At 39.7% G+C, this 23712-nt stretch overlaps 1 protein-coding gene across 5 annotated transcripts in view; it reads right to left on the bottom strand.

Annotated features, from left to right (window-relative positions):
• BNC2 (basonuclin zinc finger protein 2) overlaps positions 1 to 23712 on the bottom strand; it is a 341698-nt gene that overhangs the window by 109540 nt on the left and 208446 nt on the right. For all 5 annotated transcript variants that reach the window (XM_062608994.1, XM_062608998.1, XM_062608999.1 and 2 more), the window contains one exon: positions 13352 to 13454. In XM_062608994.1, coding sequence (XP_062464978.1) covers positions 13352 to 13454 — 103 coding nt within the window. The remainder of the gene's footprint in view (positions 1 to 13351; positions 13455 to 23712) is intronic.

Here is a 23712-nt window from a genome sequence, read left to right as displayed (position 1 = left end):
CCCAGGATTTTATCCTATGGTATTAGGTGTATTAAATGGGATGAATTCTTCTCTGTAAAATGTAAATTCAATAATGACAGGCACCAAATAATACCTTGCACTTTTGAAATACTTCTAGTCTAAACTTCTCTGGTTATTTCATAGCTAGTCAAGGGAGATCATAATTATGAAAGTGGCCTTGTATGTATTTCAGAGATAATATGAATGTCGGTTCTGTGAGAGTACAAAGTGTGATTAGTAAATTAAATTGTCTTGAGACTATAAAAAATTCACATTGAAAAAGGGCTTTACCTGAAATGTGAATATAGCCCGACCCAGCAGAAAAGGGCAGTATGCTTCAAATTAGGTCATAGTCTGTGAAGAATTTGCCAGGCGTTGGAGCAGTCCTTAGCTGACTGCTTAACGTCTGATCAAGGATAATCTCACCTGACCACGTCCAAAGGACATTGGTATGTTCAAAATCAGGACTGTGAGGCGATAAAGCTGGCTAGAGGGAGAAGAGTCTAACATCTCCCTGACTGCACGAAGATGTTCTGGGGTAGCAGGGAAGAAAGCAAAAAAGATTTTCATCTGAATGGACCCCCAAGCAAATCCAAGAAGGTGTGAGTGTGAGCACGTATAAATTGGAGCCTGTGGTTTTACCCCCAGGGAAAACCTTACTCAACACTTGAGGATGTCAGATTCATGTGAGGACTAAACCCTTGACCATACGGTTATGTAAGCAGCAGCTGAATACAAGGATGGAAATGGAAAAGGAAGGCTTTTTATTTGATCTTGGGGCAGCTAAGCATTATTTCTTTTCTGTCACTTCTGTCTTATAAACCTTTCAAAACAACATTGTATTTGTCTTGGATGCCTTAATACTTGGATAGTCTCATCTGCTTTCCCTCAGCTTGACTTGCATTAAGAGTAGTATCAGAGTAACCCAAAGCAAACACTACAGCAAATAATTCCTACCAGTGTGGCAGGCTTTAAACCCAGATACTGCATCAGAGTACCCACAAGATAACAGAGTGCATCTTCTCTGTGCTACATTGGGTGCTTTGGGATTTGCTGCTGAAGAGAACCAAACAGGGATGGCATAGGCAGAAAGGAGGACTTTAAGAAGTGTTTACCAGTAACGAATGTTAATCATGTAAGATTCCTGGAAGCAACTGAGTAATGAAAAATATGCCTCAGCCTTCAGGGTTAAAAGGAAGTTATATCAGATGGATTAAAATGATTTTATCAGTAAAATACAGGAAAAGCCAAACTAGATCTAAAATAGTTTTACTTTAAAAGTCATGAAGAACTAGGCTTCGTTATCAATGAATTGCAGATAATTACTATGCTAAAAATCTCTAAGTAACTAAAAAAAAAAAAAAACAAAAAAAAATTATGATATTCTCAAGTAATTTTAAAGTATTTTAAAGAATTAAATAAACTGAATAGAAGGAAACAAGTATGTTCTGTATGCTAAAATTGTGATTATTTTTTATATCCCATAGAACACAGCACTCCTCTTCCTTCCCACTTCATTGATATGCAGCTTAATTTTAAAATCTAAACTTTCTTCCTGGACCAAGTCCTTTCAGCAACTTTGGGGTAAGAGAGAGATTCAATTTCCAAAATTTTCACAGCATTCTTTTTTATATACTTTTAAAAATTTATTTACACAGTCCTTCCTTTCTTCTCACTTCATGTTTCTTTTACTTGACAATTTCTTGAACTATGAGGTGGAAATTCAGATACCGCAACTATTCTGAGTGAAGACGTCAGTCATGTCATGCATGTGATTTTACGACAAAGCAGTCTCCATTTTCTAATTTAGGTTGTTTTCATTCTTAGTCTCATTTACAGCAAGCTAGTACATGCATTATGTAAATACTGGCAGCAGAGAACTTCCTTCACAAGGTGAAAGTGTAACCCACATGGCAAATCTCTGAGCATGATGGCTGCTTTTAAACTGAGTAAGAGTACTAGATTTGCCCTATGTGCTAAAATCTCCTAGTTAATGTTGCTCTCATTAAAACTCAAAGGACGTTAATTTCAAAGGTACTAGAGAAAAGGCCCAGCCAAGTCTTGGACTGCAGATGGGGGATGGATCATACCTAAGAGAGGTCAGTTTATCCTTGGATAAAACTTGGATAAACTTATCCAAGGCCTACTTGGATAAACAGTCGGGCCCTGAGCTGTGCTGATTAGCATAATGCAAATGAAAAGACATCAAAGATCATCACAGGACTAAGAATCAGCTTCCTCTGAGAAAAAAAAACAAACCAACAAATAAAAAAAAACCAAAGAAACAAAACCAAAACAAAAAAAAACCACAAAAAACAAAAAGGGAGATGGTAAAAATGTTCACAGGATACTTCATTTCCAAGAGTGCTGTTGTCTGAATGAGTTTTACAAGTGATCAGGTTGAGGGCAAGATGGGGAACTACACCTAGGTCAGGGCAATCCCAGGCACAGCCACAGGCTGGGCAGAGAAGAGATTCAGAGCAGCCCTGCAGAGAACGATTTGGGCTGTTCGTGGATGAGAAACTGAACATGAGCCCGCTTCAGTGTGTGCTTGCAGCCCAGAAAGCCAACCATATCCTGGGCTTCATCAAAAGGACCGTGACCAGCAGGTCGAAGGAGGTGATCCTGCCCCTCTACTCTGCTCTCATGAGACCTCACTTGGAGTATTGTGTGCACTTCTGGCGTCCTCAACGTAAAAAGGACATGGAACTGTTGGAACAAGTCCAGAGAAGGGCCATGAGGATGATCAGGGGGCTGGAGTGCCTCCCCTGTGAAGACAGGCTGAGAAAGTTGGGGCAGCTCAGCCTGGAGAAGAGAAGGCTGCATGGAGACCTCATAGCAGCCTTTCAGTATCTGAAGGGGGCCTATAGGGATGCTGGAGAGGGATTCTTCATCAGAGACTGTAGTAATAGGATAAGGGGAATGGGTTTAAGTTCAGGTTAGATGTAAGGAAGAAGTTCTTTACTGCGGGAGTGGTGAGGCACTGGAACAGGTTGCTCAGAGAAGTGGTAAATTCTTCATCTCTGGCAGTGTTCAAGGCAAGGTTGGATAGGGTTTTGACTTCCAGCCTGGGAACAGTGCTGGTGAAGCCGATGTTTTCGGTTGTTGCTAAGTGATGTTTACCCTGACCAAGGACTTTGTGAGGCTCATGCTCTGCCAGGGAGGAGGGGAAGCCGTAAGGAAGCAGAGATGGGGCGCCTGACGCAGGCTAGCCAAAGAGGTATTCCATACCACAGCACATCATGCCCGGGCTGGGGGGTAACTGGGAGTTACCCGGAAGGACACGGGCTTCTGGGTGGGACTCGTTTCTTGGCCGGTGGTATCGTATTCTCTTCCCTTGTTATTTTCTCTTATCATTGTTGTCGTTGGTAGTAGCAGTGGTGATTTGTGTTGTACATTGGTTGCTGGACTGTTCTTGTCTCAACCCGTGGGAGTTGCACTCTTTCAATTCTCCTCCCCGTTGCTCTCAGCCTGGCACCACTCACTGGGAGTGAGTGAACAAGCTGTCTGGCTAGGGTTTAAACCACGACAGTTCTTTTGGCACCCAATGTGGGGCACGAGGGGTTGAGATAATGACAGGTCTGACTGCATTAACAGTCACTCGTCACAATGCTGATTTATTGGCTCTCAAGGTTGTTCCTCTTGATCTCACAGTTTCAGTATATCGTATCTTACTTCCATCCGGTATTTGCTGTATTAGTGTTTTTCAAGTGTGGGGCTTGGGCTAAGGTTTTTGTCTCATTGTACTTTATGGTAATGACTTGTAATACAATAGAATCATTGATCATGAAACTGATCTGGCTTATGTTCCCAGTGTGGTCACCATCTTTATACTTTGGGAGGTATATAAGAGAAGTGCTTAGCAATTACACATCTTTCTTTCTCCTTCTCAGGTACTCAACCTGTGAAGGAGACATCCTTTTACCCTCCCAGTCCTCCCCCCAGACCATTTGCATTTGAGAGTTTTGAAGTTTTTGAATGCCCTTTTAATGCTGTTGAGACTTGTTTGCTGATGGTGATGGGAATCACCATGCTAGCACGCATACAGAGTGTGTTTTGCCCACTACTGATTTCAAGAGTTAAGCAGAGTCAGGTTTGGGTCTTGTCTGGGGTCAAACGATGACGTAGGAGGACCTAGAGATTTTCCCTGAGGCTGAACAGCCATGAGTGACAGGGTGTATGGGATAGTATGGGCAAGTATCTAGGTCAGTGGGCCCCTCCAGTACTTTGGAATTTCACTACCGAACAACTGCAAAATCCAGAAGAATTAGTAAAACACTTAAATGAGGTGTGTGGTCATTCTGGCCATACCAGAGATGGACAAATCATGGCAACGTGCTGGGGCTTGGCCTATGCTTACAGGGCCTTGTTCAACACTATCCAGCACCTTCAAAAGGAAAAGAATGTCGGCGGATCTGAGGGCAAAGTAACAGTAGTGCAGCTACTCAAACTTCCACTGCAACAGACAGCGCGGTTACCCCAGCTGCAAGCACAGCAGCTGCACCACCCCCAGCAACAAGTACAGTCGCTACTCAAACCACAGTGATAATCACTGCAGCCAAACCAGAGGACCAATTCGTACTGATATCAGTTGCCCCTGTACGCAAGAGAACAAGCAAAAAAAAGGCAAGAAGGGTGAAGCGAGATGAAGAAACAATGAATTCACCACCTGGTCTAGCATCTGATCAGGAGTCATCATCACATGACGAAGAAGAAGAAGAAGAGGTAACTTCTCGGCCTCGGACCTCAACCGAGCTGCGGAATATGCAAAACGATTTTACCCGTCAACCAGGGGAGCACATCATCACCTGGTTACTCCGATGCTGGGACAATGGGGCTGATGGTCACGAACTAGAAGGTACAGAAGCCAAGCAGCTGGGATCACTTGCTAGAGAAGGGGGAATTGACAAAGCAATTGCAAGAGAGAAAAAGTCCCTCAGCCTTTGGAGGCGGCTCTTGGCAGCTGTGAAAGAAAGGTTTCTATACAAGGATGATGTTATGAGTCACTCGGTCAAGTGGACTACTATAGACAAAGGCATCCAGTCTCTGAGGGAATCAGCCATCGTAGAGATGATCTATCACATCAAGCCGAATAACGGGGGTACACCCATAGATCCAGATGAAGTTGAATGTACATGACCCATGTGGCGAAAACTTACACGGAATGCACCATCATCATATGCCCATTCATTGGCAACAGTAACCTGGAATGACATAGTACCACTAACAGTGGATGAAATGGTTCATAAACTCCGAGAGTCTGAAGACAATCTCACCCCTTCCATCATCTCAGCTGTGAAAAAACTGTCCCAGGACCTCAAACAATTGAGTGAACTGAAGAGGGGAGCAAGGGCCAAGACTGATCGTCCCATGAGAGCTACGGCTTCAGTCTCTGGTGAGCAGTTTCCCAGATGGAGTGCAAGAGCTGATTTTACTCCAGCTCCTGTGATAACGAAGAATAATCCCTTTCACCACGATTTAAGTGTCCAACGCTGTGAAGACCACTAGAGGGGCCCTGCCTCCGGCCAGGTGGAGGTAGACGACAATCGGATTTACTGGACTGTGTGGATCAGATGGCCTGCCACATCAGTCCCACAGAAGTATAAGGCTCTAGCAGATACCGGTGCACAGTGTACCCTGATGCCATCAAGCTGTCAAGGGGTGGAACCCATCTATATTTCTGGAGTGACAGGAGGATCCCAAGAGTTGACTGTGCTGGAGGCTGAAATCAGCCTGACTGGGAGAGAATGGCAAAAGCACCTATTGTGACTGGTCCAGAGGCTCCATGCATCCTCGGCATAGACTACCTCAAGAGAGGGTACTTCAAAGACCCAAAAGGGTACCGATGGGCTTTTGTTATTGCTGCTTTGGAGACTGAGGAAATTGAGCAGCTGTCCACCTTGTCTGATCTCTCAGAGGATCCTTCTACTGTGGGGTTGCTGAAAGTTGAAGAACAACAAGTGCCAATTGCGACCACAACAGTGCACCGGCGGCAATATCGCACCAACCGAGACTCCCTGATTCCCATCCATCAGCTGATCTGTAGACTGGAGAGTCAGGGAGTGATCAGCAGGACCCGCTCACCCTTTAATAGCCCCATATGGCCAGTGCAAAAGTCTAATGGAGAATGGAGACTAACAGTAGACTGTCATGGCCTGAATGAAGTCACACCACCATTGAGTGCTGCCGTACCGGACATGCTAGAACTTCAGTATGAACTAGAGTCAAAGGCAGCCAAGTGGTATGCCACGATTGATATTGCCAATGCATTTTTCTCAATTCCTTTGGCAGCAGAGTGCAGGCCACAGTTTGCTTTTACCTGGAGAGGTGTCCAGTGCACTTGGAACCGACTGCCCCGGGGGGGAAATACAGCCCTACCATTTGCCATGGACTGATCCAGACTGCACTGGAACAGGGGCACGCTCCAGAACACCTGCAATACATTGATGACATTATTGCGTGGGGCGATACAGCGGAAGAAGTCTTTGAGAAAGGGAGGAAAATAATCCAAATCCTGCTGAAAGCCGGTTTTGCCATAAAACGGAGTAAGGTCAAGGGACCTGCACAGGAGATTCAATTTTGGGGAATAAAATGGCAAGATGGACGTAGACAGATCCCCATAGATGTGATCAACAAGATAACAGCAGTGTCTCCACCAACTAATAAGAAAGAAACGCAAGCTTTCTTGGGTGCTATGTGGTTCTGGAGAATGCACATCCCAAATTACAGTTCGATTGTAAGCCCTCTCTATCATGTGACCCGGAAGAAGAATGATTTTAAATGGGGCCCTGAGCAGCAACAAGCCTTTGAGCAAATTAAATGCGAGATAGTTCATGCAGTAGCCCTTGGACCAGTCCGGACCGGGCCAGATGTAAAAAATGTACTGTACACTGCAGCTGGGGAGAACGGTCCTACCCAGAGCCTCTGGCAGAAAGCTCCAGGGGAGACTCGAGGTCGACCCCTCGGCTTTTGGAGTTGGGGATACAAAGGATCTGAGGCCAGCTATACCCCAACTGAGAAAGAGATACTGGCAGCCTATGAAAGGGTTTGAGCTGCTTCGGAAGTGATTGGCACTGAAGCACAGCTCCTCCTGGCACCCCGGTTGCCCATGCTGGGCTGGATGTTCAAAGGAAGGGTCTCCTCTACACATCATGCAACTGATGCTACATGGAGTAAATGGGCTGCACTAATTACACAACGAACTTGAATAGGAAACCCCAGTCGTCCAGGCATTCTAGAAGTCATCATGGACTGGCCAGAGGGCAAAGATTTTGTAATGTCACCAGAGGAGGAGGCGGTGCGTGCTGAAGAGGCCCCACCATATAATAAACTGTCAGAAAGTGAAAAGCAGTATGCCTTGTTTACTGATGGCTCTTGCCGTATTGTGGGAAAGCATCGGAGATGGAAGGCAGCTGTATGGAGTCCTGGACGACAAGTTGCAGAAACTGCTGACGGAGAGGGTGAATCGAGTCAGTTTGCCGAGGTGAAAGCCATCCAGCTGGCCGGACATTGCTGAATGAGAAAAGTGGCCAGTACTTTACCTCTATACTGACTCATGGATGGTGGCAAATGCCCTGTGGGGGTGGTTGAAGCAATGGAAGCGGAGCAACTGGCAACGCAGAGGTAAACCCATCTGGGCTGCTGCACTGTGGAAAGATATTGCTGCCTGGGTGCAGAACCTGGTGGTGAAGGTACGCCATGTAGATGCCCATGTACCCAAGAGTCGGGCCACTGAGGAACACCAGAACAACCAACAAGTGGATAAAGCAGCTAAGATTGAAGTGACTCAGATGGACTTAGATTGGCAACATAAAGGTGAATTATTTTTGGCTCAGTGGGCCCATGACACTTCAGGCCATCAGGGCAGAGATGCAACATACAGATGGGCTCGTGATCGAGGGGTGGACTTAACAATGGACACTATTGCCCAGGTTATTCATGAGTGTGAAACGTGCTGCAATTAAACAAGCCAAGCGGTTAAAGCCTCTTTGGTATGGAGGATGATGGTTGAAGTATAAATACAGGGAAGCCTGGCAGATTGACTATATCACACTGCCACCAACCCGCCAAGGCAAGCACCATGTGCTTGCCATGGTGGAAGCAACCACCGGGTGGCTGGAAACATACGCTGTGCCCCATGCCACTGCCCGGAACACTATCCTGGGCCTTGAGAAACAGATTTTGTGGCGACACGGCACCCCAGAGAGAATTGACTCAGACAATGGGACTCACTTCCGGAATAACCTTATAGATATTTGGGCCAAAGAGCATGGCATTGAGTGGGTATATCACATCCCCTACCATGCACCAGCCTCTGGGAAAATCGAACGGTACAATGGGCTGTTAAAAACTACACTGAGAGCAATGGGTGGGGGAACTTTCAAGCATTGGGATGCACACTTACCAAAGGCCACCTGGTTGGTCAACACCAGAGGATCTGCCAACAGGGCCGGCCCAGCCCAGTCAGAACTTTTACATATTGTAGAGGGGGACAAAGTTCCCGTGGTGCATATGAAGAATTTGCTGGGGAGGACAGTCTGGGTTATTCCTGCTTCAGGTAAAGGCAAACCCACTGGTGAGATTGCTTTTGCTCAGGGACCTGGATATACTTGGTGAGTAATGTGGGAAGATGGGGAAGTCCGATGTATACCTCAAGGGGATTTGATTTTAGGAGAAAACAGCCACTGAACTCAATTGTATGCTGTTGCCTGCTGCGTAATACTTTTATAGCCCATCAACTAGATGTCTCCAGGTCACCAGCGACTAGCCCTGACTTCCCTCCAGCCATCATCCCAACAGAGAATGAACTTTGATAGAACCGGATGAGTTCCGCAGTAAAGGAACAACCAGCATCAGCAGGCAATGATCCAATACTGCACACAGCCTTTCCTATCCTGAAAGACTGTTACAAGAGATGGAACCTGACATCATGGACTGAATGGACTTGGCAGCATTATAGGGATTGGTCCATGCACTAAGAAAATGATCTTTTTCTATTGGTCTGTGTATATATGGATGTATATATGTGGGAAAGCGATGGTGTATTGAAAAATGTGGGATCTGAGCATGATGTGAATGGTATGGAATAAGGGGTGGATAACGTCCTGAGTTCAGCAGTAGCAGTCATGTTTCTCCTTGGTGGTAGCTGGTGCAGTGCTGTGTTTTGACTTCCAGCCTGGGAACAGTGCTGGTGAAACCGATGTTTTCGGTTGTTGCTAAGTGATGTTTACCCTGACCAAGGACTTTGTGAGGCTCATGCTCTGCCAGGGAGGAGGGGAAGCCGTGAGGAAGCAGAGATGGGGTGCCTGACCCGGGCTAGCCAGGGAGGTATTCCATACCACAGCACGTCATGCCCAGGGTGGAGGGTAACTGGGAGTTACCCAGAAGGACATGGGCTTCTGGGTGGGACTCGTTTCTTGGCCGGTGGTATCGTATTCTCTTCCCTTGTTATTTTCTCTTATCATTGTTGTAGTTGATAGTAGCGGTGGTGATTTGTGTTGTACATTGGTTGCTGGACTGCTCTTGTCTCAACCCATTCATCGGGGCTCGGTTGCTGTCAGCTCGGCACCACTCACTGGGAGTGAGTGAACAAGCTGCCTGGCTAGGGTTTAAACCACAACACTAATTTTCAGATTCTCTTTGAAACAATGTGACAATGACTTCAGACAAACTTAATAATACTGTTACACTGTGGGGTTTTTTTAATTACTGTGAAGTATAAGAAACTGAAAGGAAAACAAACAGATGTTGTAAATAATATCTTTAGTCCATTCTGATATACGTCACCCTGGCATACCTTTTTAGGGCAAAATACTATGAGAGAGGAGAGACTGTCTTTCCCATTGATACTGCATTGGGTCTTTTATCTGTTGATAAATATAATAACTGTATTTGTGCTAGAAGTATGGTAGCTACAGTAGCTGTTATTCTGACATTAATGACAAGCATACAAGAGAAAATGCAAATTCAATGAAACCAGATCTTTTTACTGCAGACTTGCTTAATTTCTTTCTTCATATTCTAAGATACGTATACTAGGGAAAGTGGATGGCAACGAAAGTGGGATTTTTTTCAGTATTTCCAAGAAAATTTGAGTAAGTGGTTGTTGTGCTAAAGCTATTAAAATGTCACAAATATCTTCACAGTATAGTTTGAAACTCTTAATACAACAAAAATACTAGAAGAATAAACCAATCCAAGCACTCAAAAAAGTCTTTTTTTTTTGTAGTCATCTGACTCCTATATTATTTAAAAGCCACAAAATACCAATTGTTTGTGTTGAAATAAATTCTCCTTTAAAAACAGACTATTAAGATTTTAATAAGATTTTATTTTTTACCATGTGGACTATGAAAAATATCTTGACCACTGAAAGAAAAATAAAAGAAGAAGGAAAAACATGTAGCTGTTATCTTTTTGTCTGCTTGAAGCCTAGCAAATAGCTTATCCGATTTAAAACATTTCCTTTTTGCTTTAGAAAATAAAAAAAAAAAAAGCTGACATGAAAGCCAGGCTTCAGCTGAAAACAAATTAATACAGCCTAGGTAACCAAATCCTTTAAAATATACAGCAATTCACACCAGCGATAACCCATTCTCCGTTATGCACAGCAGTACTAGAGAATGCTCTTGTGCTCTATGCAGCTTTTGGCTTCAGCCTTAAAAACACTGATGGTAGGATTACCACTCTAGCACAGGGGTACAGGGTCAAAAGTCGATAAGCTGAATTTTTGCCAACAGAAAAATTTATCTTGCCACAAAATAACTTCTCTGATTAATCTGTTCACATATTAACAATCCTATTTTTGGCAAATCTAGACAGAAGAAATTGCACTTGTAGAAAACTTTCAAGATGTGTGCAAATTATTTTAGGTGAGGAAGAAAAAAATGAGAAAGACAACAGAAGTGGGAACAAAGAAAACAGGTCAGCAGTTGCTATGTGCAATAATATTGTGGTGGTTGTATACCCTTTCCTTCTTCCTCCAAGAATTACCGTATTTTAAATGGCAGTTATTAACATGGATTAACTCTGTACAGATTAGTCAAGTACAGCATGACTGCAGTTCTAAACTATTTTTGATCTATTCAGTTTAATTATGATTCTAGGTTATCAGAACTGAATAAGCATGGAATTTCCTGTTGGAAACACCTTTTCAGTAAAGCAGTACATCATGTGTTCAAGAAGGTGAGTTGAAATTCATTAATAAAAATCAGGAGGAAACCCTTTAATTAAAGCAGTAGGAAATACTATTTGCAATCAAGAACAACTTCTGAAAGTACTATGCTAACGGTTTAAAGAAAATCCATTCTGAAGAGCAACCTGATTCAGTCATTTTGAAATCCATGTGCTACAGTGCAATGAGTTGATCAGTCTCCTGAACACTGCCCTCAAAATCCTGGTAAACAGCTAAGATCAAGAACTGGGAGAGATGCATCACAGACTTCGAGAAGTAATTTATAAGCCTGTGCTTTGAGTATGTATATGAAACATGTATCTGACTTGTCTTGCTCTGCCATAAAATGTAAATACTCCAGATGAATGCACACTAAATGTACTAAAAAAAGAAAAAATAAAATAAAATCAGAGCATTCTTTGCTTGGCACAGTAGAAACACTTTCTAACAATATATAGCTGTGTTTTCTATTTAGAATGTTAAACACGCAGGTACGGGAGCAGGTGGTGTATCCCTAATCATCACATTCACCTTTCAACATTCTTGATTTGCAAAACAGGGACATTTCTATTTCTATTCAATCTCAGATTACTGTAACATATTCTGATTTTGAATTTAACCACCACAAAGGGAAGAATTTATCAGGAAAATCTGATCACACTTTTCCACCATGTACTGGTTAAAAAGAAAATGTGGGCTGTACTTATGCCAGAAGCTAAATTTCTAACTAAACTAATTTCTAGCTAAACTCCCAATTTCTATTACCCAGCAGGAGGAGAGCCTGACAACAGCTAGGCAAATCTTCCCTATCTGGGGATTGGCAAAACCTCAGATGCTGATTCTACATAAAGCCTGAAGCATACCTGAACTACACAAATTTTGTGAGGTTTAGCTATCCTTCCAAGAATGTGAGTCTGGGTATACTATGACTGAAGATACCTTTCTAGGAATTAACAGGAGCAAAAATAAGCTCCCTAGAGAATTCTGAATATAATAAATCTGCAACCATCTACCAGATTGGTGGTGTTAGGGTATTTCTAGGCAGGCTGTGTATTCTACTCTGCAATGACATAGGACTGCATGGTACCTGCATTCCTGCTTTCATTTCCACATACATGTGTGTTTTAAAAACTTCTCTGGCAGCCTGTGCTATGGTATTTGTTGAGCATTCACACTTGCCATGTCAGAATACTCAAGCACAAGTACGCACAGATGTGAACTAAATAAACAGAGATCAAATGATCTTAGGAGGGAAGTATAAGCTTCCATCCCAGCTCTCATCAAAATAATATAAAATTCATAGAATATAATCCTCGAATACCTGGAAGAAGTAGGGAACGAAGACTGAGCTTGCTTAGGTGCCATTAGTCTAGACCATGAGAAAAAATCCCCAACATTAATTTCTTCTGCAAACGTACTAATCTTTCTCTTTCCCATCCCCGTTTTTTTTTCTTCTTTTTTTTTTTGTATCCATTAAACAGTTTTAGATATCCTCCTTATTTGACTTCTAATTGTGTATACAGCATTCTCTTTCTCTCTCACGTATACCTTAGTCAAGAATGCCAAAAAAAAAAAAAATCCACCATCAAATACATAAAACAGTAAATGATAATAAAATAGAAAGTGTATTTTGATGCCTTTATGTAGGATTTGGGCATTCTAATCCCTCCTTTCTTTAGCTACTGAAACACTGGGAGACAGGTTCAACTCACAGATCATATATGCACACTTTTGTTGAGCCATACAAGATGCATTCATTTCATTCTGACATTGAAGATCTGAAAGTCTGAGGTTGGTATGTTTGAATTTCCATTAGGCTTGGTGATTTATTAGATGATGCTCCTTTGCAATACAAAATCTGCTGTGCAAAAATATTATAAACTTTTTTCACTTTCTGCTAAGTCCTGCTAGAACCATATTATTTCCTGAAGGCTAGAATATTCTTCTGAACTATACACAAGCTGTTAAACTCCAGTAGCACTTGAACCTATTGCCAGAATAAGAGACCCTCACTTTCTCATCCTAGAAATTGCTATAAAAAAAGTACATCCAAAGTGCCTGCACATGCATGTACAGACAAATAGATATCACTACTGTCTATATCATTCCATCTCTTTTTATTTGAAGATACTGGGAAATACGGACAGAATAGAGAAGACAGGAATAGATATTTCTTACCATGTGCCACCCAGCCATGTTTACACTGATCACAGGTTCTCAGGTTAATCTTCCCTGGCTGAAAACATTCACATGTGCAATTTACCAGCGTACAGCGGATGGCCTGGAAAAAGAAACAGAAGACACACATTAATGTCTTTCTTACTTCTTGCGCAAATTTGTTGTGATGCCTAGACCTGTACAGCAAAAAAACAGCTTTCTAATATTCTTTTCTAACATTGCTTATTCTTTTAAGTAGAGATTAATTCTCTTTCAAAAACATACATCAGTATCCCTGAGCAATGACAACCAAAATGCATATTCAATAATTCCATAGTCTGTTGTTCCATGGAGATGAATACATTCCTGTAGCCTTAGAAAGAATTGCTCTATTTCCTTTAAGGAAAAAAAAAAAAAAAAAAAGGTAGGGTGAGGATTCTGTAGGTGTTCCACAAATTTCCTGTTTTCGCATCAACTGCCTGAAGGAAAAAGTTACTAGTGATGTCTTACCATAACAGAGTGATTGAAACCAAAACTAAAATGAGGAAACAAAAACACACAAAAATGAAAACTACAGAACTCTTTCCCCTTCCCCCATACCCGAAGTTTCCTTTTTGGAGTTCATGTGTGATATACCTCTGCTACAGGAAGGAGTCATGGATTTGATGTGTTCCCAAACTAGGATAAAATGAACAAGGTACAGGAACAGGCCTGGTTCATAAAACATCCTGTAACTTTCCTTTGCATCTATCACATCTATTACCTCTTAGCAACTCCGATTTTCAAATATATAGTTCTCTATTTTGAAAAAGATGAAATGATTTCACAGCAGCAATGCTAAAACTCCAGTCTGAAGAGCTCTAAAATTTGCTTAAATAATACACCTTATTAGCATCTCGTCTCCAGTTTTAAAATTATCTCAAAAACTACACAGGTTTAGTTTGACAGGGGCTAGTTACCTCCACAGAAAAGTGAATATAAATTGAATTAGACTTTTTTTTTAATGTGTTACAGACTTATGTTTTTAAATAGTGTAGAAGATGACCTGTGCACTTCAAACTGCTACTAATAAATTTATGGCATGCATTTAGATGTAATTTGCATGGAGATTTCTGAGACAGAGAGGCTTATTCTGATCATTCACAGATTAACAAGCTACTGTAACTACCAGACCTGTCAGGAAAAGATATCTCTATAGATTTAGATGCAATCAATGATTACTTGGGGGCTAAGCTGGGGGAAGGGTGCTTGGTACCTATGACCACTGGAGATACTGAAGCATTATGAAGGCTGTGGTCTTTTCCAAACAATTAACACACATACGCACACTCACTGTATACTGAACAAGAATTACCTTAACTATATTGACATGAAGAAAATTACATTCAGCTTTAGCTTGGCCATGCTAAACTCCTTCGTTGCTGACAATGAAAAAGGTTCAGAGTTATTTTAAATGTTTGATCTCTTTACTTATTCATCTGCATCAGACAGCAATTTAAAGCCATTTATAGTTCATGGACCCACTGGAAATCTGTAGTTCTCTGAAAAATTTCTGGTATGAAAGTCTCTTTCCTTCTATCCTAACTGCTTTTTTGCTACCTTTTCTTCATTAAAATCTAGTGGGTAAAAAATTATCCTGCTCTATTATGCTTGACACTTCCAGGCCTCAGTACCAATGTCACCTGTCCAATTACTCATTAGCTAGGTTATAAAACACTGCTGTATGCATGCGTGATTAAAATAATTAGTAATATGAAATATAAAGACAGCAAAGAAGTGCTGACCATGCAAGAATAATATATGTGTTTATGGGTTATGAGAAAAAAACTCTCCTAAAAGGTCCTGTTTCATGTTCAACAGTTTACTGACTCAGTAATATATCAGATCACCACTGGTCAGTAATGGTGTTCTTTCTCTAATATGTTCATTAATTAATGAACTTAGTAATTAATAGTACTGTAAGAAGAAAGGCATACAAAATGGTATTTTTTAATTTACCATAAAAGGTCTTCTCACATTCAGCACCTTCATTAAATCTCTGCACCAATGTGACATACATTTGTTGTATTTTATGTTATTTGTCTTGTTCATGTGTCACTTACAATATGTATAATAGGAGGAATATAGTGTATGTACACATGCTAGATGAAACCATGTCATTTGGTAGAGTTGCTCTATTAAGGCTCATCAGCATTTCCATTACAATCCTACCTATTTTTGGCCTAGAGGTTAACAAGTTCCCTGTAAAAATTGGATTGATCTTGAACCTGAACTACCATGTTTCAGCCTAAGACAGAGTTTTATTATACACATTTAAAAATGACCCATTTAGCCACTATAAATTATAAGATGGTGGAAAAAGTTTAGAGGTTTCATGTTTCTTTTCCTCTTCCCTCAGTTAAAGAGAGTCTTGATCATGTAAAGTACTGAAGAAGACTAATTAGTAACATTTCTATCCTTTATCCCTCCCAAAAATTCATACAAGCTTTTCAGAAATATGAAAATTTCAGCTTGTTCTGCAAATAACTAAATCTAAAAAGTCTTCAAAAAGACCTATGTATTTTTATAAAGTACTATCAATTGGCATAAGAAACTCCAAAGATCAGTAGTAGAATGGCCAAAACATCCAGCTTTGCCTTACTTGGCTGCTACTTCTGTAAAGGGTGTCTTGATACCAGGTTGTAAATCTGCTTTCAGTAGTTTTCCATCCCCCACCGAAAACCCCATTCATACTTCTGAGTGAGGGGACTGGAAAAACTCCTATTCAAGTTCACGTTCTGGCATGAACTTGGGCAAATTACTTTGTTAGCATGATGCCTACATTCACTAAGTGAGAAACAATTATAGTAAAATGTTGTTTTCAGGGTAAATGCAATGTAAATTGTGAGGCACTCTATAGTGGTGGACGCTATAGAAAACCTCAAGTAGAACTTAGTTTTTACCTTAAAGAGTTGGTTTTCAATTTACTCAGTTAATCCATAATCATTGTAACTACCTTAGATCACCACAATATCCAACACAAAACCAACATAACTTGTCACAGAGAATATTCAAGATGCCAGGAATAGTGTGTGTTCCTATACACATGGACGGAACATTAACATTCATTAACATGAAAGAAAGCCTTGTCTTTAAAGATCTTCATAATGCAACCAACGTATATACTCAGCTTGCAAGAATACACATCTCAATTATTTACAGTCTCTTTCTACTGGTTTTCAATAGAATTTGACTTAGGCATACCAGTCACCGACAATTTGTGCAACAGGCTCAGGAATGGCCCAGAATGGCAGCCCCAGAACGTGACATGAATGTGGTGTAGATTCACCTAAGAACCCAGAGCTTTAATGCAGCCCCTCCATTCCCCAGTGGCAGGATTTTAAGGCACAGAGAAGATGAAGTTGCAGTAGCTGTTGTGCTTCTCAGTAGCAGCAGGGATTGGTGTAACTGTGGTTGGACATCTGTTACTGCTTAATTTGGAAGGGGTGGGGTGGGGAGTAGGGATAATAAAAGGATACTGAGTGTGCAGAAGCTAAATATTGTAAACATTGCTCAAACCTGTTAAAAAGTAGATATAAAAGTCCAAGGGTGTAACAATGCTAAATTTTGCCAGAAAATGCTTCTGAAAGAGTACTGCCAGGCATTCCAGAAGTCATGCACTGTAATTCTGCCTTCGCAAGATATTCCTAAAAAGTTTACATAATGGGACTCTGTGTACTACACTATTTTGTAAGGAAAGAAACAGAAAATTTCCTGCCTAAGTTTTTGCTCAGAAACTCCTCCAAGAAAGACATAAAGGAAACGGAAAAGAAATCAACGACCTTGCATAGCAATAGGAACAGATGCAGGCTCTCGCTGTAACCAGCTGATAGGCAACTGTGTAGCTAGATGACAACTTTCAGGTTAAGACCCTTAAGTAAGCAACAAAACATGGTCTTCTACAGCTTCTTGGAAAGTGACATTATATTCTACCATGTCAATAGTTTGCAAGTAACAGGTCTCAGCCATTGTTATACCTCCCATCCAATGAGTTTCTAACATAACGCTCCTTGCGCTTCTAAAATTACAGTAGCCCTTGAGGACCTATGGAGGAAATAGACTGGATTTCAGTAAAATACTTTTAAAGAGTTTAGACAAGTGATTCCTTAAATCTTAAAGCAATCGTATTAAGATTTAAAGACAAAATACACATATACAAGAATAAAGTAATGATTGTGTAACTGACATGGAAACATTCAGAAATATCTTGCTGCTCTCTTTGAGATTTTCTTCCCCTACAATGTAATGCAGAAAGAGAGGAACTTTGCCTAGTGTTAAAGCATGTACTCCAGTACACCTATATGTATGTTTGTACTGCTAACACTGGAAAATGTTAGGCCTGACTTCTGTGGGTTTCCCCCAGACCAAGGATATTAATTTAACATAGTTTGGGTGATTCAATTATGTGTAACAAGTAAATATTATTCACATATTAATAGGAACAGTCTATAGCAGTAATGGAAAATCAATCTGGCTGGCTGTTCCAAGAGATAAGAAGCAATAACCTATCCTGAAAGGGATCACAGTATGGGAGAAAGAGAACATGTAAGGAAGAGATATGAACTCCTCTGGAGCTCTTACAAGTGGCTACAAAAGATGGAGGCAGTTTAAAATTATACAGCATTCTGGACAGGTAGATTTTGCAACTTCCTTTACCCTACATTTTAATAGCATATGTAACAGAAATTCTTAATGTAACTTGTTATGACAGTCCAAGGGTCCTGTGAGGTTAACCAGCTTCTTACTGAAATCTCAGCTACATCCTCCTACTCAGTGGGCAGTGTTAACACAGCCTTGCTCTTAATGTCCTCATGTCATCTTTCTCATGCACAGAAAGTTTCTAAGAAATGTCTCCTATCAAGCCACCTGTAATATGAAAGACCACTGTGCAACTGAATACATGAGAGAGTCAGATACACTCATGGTCTTTGCATGGAAGTTCCATCTGCCTGTCTAAGTATATGCTAATCCTACAGAGCTCAAAAAAATCTGTATCCACTGTAACCAATCATGGGAGCACAAGGCTTGAGGATGATTTGGTCCAGTGTTTGTGAAACCTTTTAAGTGAGACTTCAAACTAGCAAACCTGTGTGTAACTGCAGGTCCTTAGAGCTGAATTAAAGTCAGTAAGATTCTGCTTGAGTATGCACTTCACACAGATGTGTTAGCTGCGAGAATACCAGGGATTTTGAACACACACACACACACACACACACACACACACACACACACACACACACATATATGCATACTTCAAATTTAGATTTTGCATAATGTAGTAATTCACAAGGTCTATGCATTTTAGTAATACGGGTGAGAACTTTCCATATTTGACTGATAAAATAAATTATCTCGTTTATGATTTTAAAAACAATAAAAGTTCTGTTGGTGTATGTCAATAAAATAAGTACTTGGGTGAAATGATGGGAAGTGTTGGAAAAGTAAAAACAAAAAGCACTTTTTGCAGCTTACCTCTTAAGAAAAATCCAAACAGAACATGTTAAATACAATATTTTCTTTCCATTTGTCAAACAGCTTTAATTCTATATTATAAACACCCAATACCTAATTCTAAAAAAAAATAGTTTACTCAAAGTAAATAACATTGTCATTGAGAGAATAATTTAAGGCCATACAGTAGCATAGTAGCTGCTCTCAAGACATAATGGGACATTAAAATAATCAAAGTTAATGAGCAAGAGGTTGATAAGAAACAGGGAGATCCACTCTTCTGTTCCTGTATGTTGACTCGTCACAAAAAAAAGATGCAACGCAACAGACAGCAGGTAAGACCTGCAAGTGCTCCAGCATTTTTTTTCAAAGGAAAGTCTTCTCTGCCATTAACTTTTTCTTACTGTTTCTTGGCTATAAATTGAAGTTAAAATCTGTCTATATAAATTGACACTATTGATCAGCAAAAGACTGTACTATACTACAGCTTAAAGTTGCAGGGGTTGTGATTTCTTTTTCAAAGCACATCTTATATGCTCTGTAAACAACTCCTAGAAAATCTGTCACTTTTTTACTACTTCAGGAATCCCAATAATATTTTTCTGGCTTCTCAATTAAGTATTTCTTTAAAAGACCATATCATAAATTCTCCTGTGTACATGGCAAAAAGATCCCAATGAAATTATACTATTTTTAGTATCTGGCAAACCAGGAGTACAACAGAGTTTGTTTTAAATTCACAATACAAGGAGGATCATTTGCATACTGATATTTAGGAAATGCACACTTTGATCTGCCTATATTAAGCTTTGTATTATGGGGAATTGTTGTGGTTTAACCGCAGCTGGCAAATAAGCACCCCACAGATCTTGGTCACTCCCCCATACTGAGGTTGGGGAGAGAATTGGAAGGTAAAAATAAGAAGACTCATGGCTGAGATAAAGACAAGTTAACAGGGAAAGCAAAAGCTGTGCATGCAATCAAAGCAAAATAAGGAATTAATTCACCACTTCCAATACCCAGGGAGGTGTTCAACTATCTCCAGGAAAGCAGGATTCCATCACATCTAACAGATACTTGGAACCATCACTCCAAATGCATTCCATGTCAAATCATAATTTTAAACACAGGAATCATCTAGAAAAAATAACAACTGATAAATGACCATTTTAACTTCAAAACCTATAACCTAATAATGTGTTGCCCCCAAAGAAACAACACTAAACAAACAGTAAAGGGGAACATAATTTGCATTTGAATGGTCTTAAAACATCCGTGCAATGCAATCGGGTTTCCAATCACCATCACTCACATTCAGAGATACCAAAAAATCTTGTTGTTGTTCACTGCATTGCAGTATGATAATTAGCAATTTCATATCACGCTATGTTAGTATTGTTTCTTACTTGTACTTATTTTCAGTAATACAATTTGAAAGGTATTTATATTGCTATATTTCTCTGTGGCATTCAAGAAAACAGTTACTAATACAATATGAAGGGAAGGATGCTAACAAGAAAAAAAGCTTTTAATAGGCTAAACCAGCTTTTCCTGGAATAAGACAACCTAGCCTTTAAGCATTTTAGAAAACCATTTTTAGCTTTTCTTGAGAGAACTGGTATATGAATGGGGAATAAGAAAATACAGAATAAATAAGATGTCATTTGTAATCTTGCGTTTACATTAGCAGTCATTCTTCAGTTCTACCTTAGATACTTCCAAAACTGGAATCCTGTGTCAAGGAATGCTACTTTTCTAGAGAACACAAATGTAACACAGAATAACTTTATAATTTTCCAGGAACTTTCTGTAGGCCATGTTCTCTCTGATTCTACACACTCAACTGCGTATTCTACAGTACTTGTACTGCATGTACAATATCACCCTGTGTTTCTATAGCATGTAAAACCAGCCTGAGGTTCCCAGTCACCAAATGTGAAGTTGTTTGCAATAAAAAAATTAAAACTGACAAGTGCTTCTTGCTTAAAATTTGAAGGAAAACACATGGTTGATTTAAGAATGAGATTCCCTGTGCCTAAGAGGATGTTAGCAAGCACAGGCATTTGTTCTTATAGATGAAAAACAGATTCATGTTATGAAACCAATACTGTCAGTAACTGGAGTGCAGCCATGAACTTTGTCAAGGTAATGGCCAGTGTTGGATAGATATCCAACAGTGCGGATGGACACACCTGCAAAAAGCCTGACAGCCCCTTCTCTACCCATGACTCTTCTAGAGATTAACACTGCTAGCTCCACCCAGCTCCTCATCTCAAGTAAGCACAACTGCCATTTTCTTTACAGAGAACAGGAGGAAAGTTACTTCCGCTGGTTTTTACTGCCCTCTCTCTCCTAAGGCCCCACTGGGAGTGCTGTGTCCAGCTCTGGAGTCCTCAGCACAGGAAAGACACTGACCTGTTGAGGCAGGTCCAGAGGAGAGCCACAGAAATGATCAGAGGGCTGGAGCACCTCTCCTATGAGGAAAGGTGAGAAAGTTGGGGTCATTCACTGTGGAGAAGAGAAGGCTCAGGGGAGCCTTATTTCAGCATTTCAATATATAAAGGAGGCTTATAAGAAAGATGGAAACACTTTTTTTTAATAGGGCCTGTTGTGACAGGACAGGAAGTAATAGTTTTAAACTAAAATAGGGTCGATTTAGAGTAGATATAAGGGAGATTCTTTTACAATGAGGTTGGTAAAACACTGGAATAGGTTGCCAACAGAGGTGGTAGATGCCCTGTCCCAGGAAATATTCAAGGTTAGGCTGGATGGTGCTCTGAGCAGCCTGAACTAGTTGGAGATGTCCCTGTTCATTCTGGGGGGAATTGGACTAGATGACCTTAAAAGGTCCTTTCCAACCCAAACTATTCTATGATTTTCTGAGCAACTGAATAGTTTACTATTTCTACAACATCCCTACACACACCTTTACTGCTTTTACATGAAAGAAGAAAAACATTCCCCAAACTGAAAAACTATTTAGCAATTGCTAGTAAAAGTCTAACTATTTTTTCTTTCTATAAACCTTACTTACACCTCTGCAGGAAAATAATAAAAAAATCCCTACTGGCAACTATATAAGATAAAGTATACCGAGATTCCCATACTGCAGTACCAGCCTTGCTATTCACAACAGACTTCCATTTCCTTACAGCACGTTTTCAGAGAAAGTATGTAAACCAGTAACATTTGAAACTTGTAATGTAAAACTAAATTAACACTAAATAAAGCATGCCCTCAAAGGAATTTGTCTTGTGCAACTAAAAAAGGACATTGAGACTGTGGTTGTAGCATGCATGTAGAAGATAAGAATCAACATATTTTTGTCACATTACATGGAACAGTGGGTCAGTAATCCACAAAATAAGATTTTATGAATAGATTATAAATGGTTCAAAAATATTTACCTAAATCTATTAAATCAAATACATGTTCTCATATATTTTTTCTCCACAAATTAATCAGAAAATATTAAAATGTTTAAAGTCTTAAGGTCATCACATAAGTAGCTTGCTCTCAAGATTGGTTTTGATCGGTCTCAAACAGTTACAGACTGTCCAGTAAAAAAATACAAGTGAAAAAATGTAAATATGAAAAAAAAAATCACCTTTAACACATAAATAAGGGTCCTTATGAGAAAAAAGGTGAACATCCACACAAAATTATGTTGGCAAAATCAGTAGTTAGATTTTTTCATTTTCTACCTTTTTCTTGTGTAAGTCAAAAGACTAAGCAAAATCTGATTTGATGCAGCATGGCTCTTTGAATAGTTATTACTTGCTGTCCATTTATTCTCCTTTAAAAATGTCACAAGCACATGTTTATTGTCTAATCTGCTTCACTTTTCAACTTTTCTTTACCATCTTAGATGTTGCTGTTTTCTGTAGTCTATACGATGGGATTTCAATTTGGCCAAAAAAAACATGTATTTAGACTGCACTGTACTGTATTTTAGACAGCAAAGATAAATATGAGATTCTGTAGAAGTTACATGAAAAAGTTGTAAGGAAATATTTTTATTGTTTTGAAAATGAGTACAATGAATTACAATTTATTATAAAAGCATGAGTCTTTTCCAAAAATAAAATAATCTTTCCTATCTCATCAACATTTTGTTCCATGTTTTAACCTCTTATTTAGATAGAGACTCAATCCTGCACTGTTCCTTTAGTGGCTAACTCTCTGTCAGCCACAAAACTGACACTTCAAGCAAGTAACAAAAAGTAGCACACACAACCCTTACTGTCAGATTAACAGGAGATTCTCTTTTCCTCTTCAAAAGATAGTGTTGTTCACTAAACACTTGTTTCTTTTATTCATGTATTATCTTAAATTTTGCTTCTTCATAATTTCCCAAAAACAAAGCCATGGATTTTTTGAACAAATGTTTGCTAACATATACTCTAACGTTAGCTTATGTAAGAGAGAGAATTCCAGGAAGAGTGAAATAGATAAAATGTTTTTCCTTAGCCAGAATGGAGAATGATTATATATATAACCACTATTTAAAAAGAGAGAGACAGGAGGGGAGGCAGGCAGGTAAGCAGAAAGAAAGGAAAGGGGGAGAGAAAGGGAAGAATTAGAGAAAGACAGAAAGAGAGACAGAGAAAAGAGACAAAGAGAAAAAAAAAAAAGATAAGAAAAAAAAGGAAAGGGGAAAAGAAAAGAAAAAAGAAAAAAGAAAAAAAAAAGAAAAAAGAAAAAAGAAAAGAAAAAAGAAAAGAAAAAAGAAAAGAAAAAAAGAAAAAAGAAAAGAAAAAAGAAAAGAAAAGAAAAGAAAAGAACAGAACAGAAAAGAAAAGAAAAGAAAAGAAAAGAAAAGAAAAGAAAAGAAAAGAAAAGAGAAAAGAAAAGAGAAAAGGAAAAGAAGAAAAGAAAAGAAAAGAAAAGAA

The sequence above is a fragment of the Pezoporus occidentalis genome, unplaced genomic scaffold (genome assembly GCF_034315485.1).
Source record: "Pezoporus occidentalis ecotype Australia unplaced genomic scaffold, CSIRO_AGI_Poc_V1 ctg133, whole genome shotgun sequence".
Lineage (NCBI taxonomy): Eukaryota > Metazoa > Chordata > Aves > Psittaciformes > Psittacidae > Pezoporus > Pezoporus occidentalis.
Note: the sequence above shows the minus strand (reverse complement) of the source record. Positions and strands in the feature narration are given on the sequence as shown.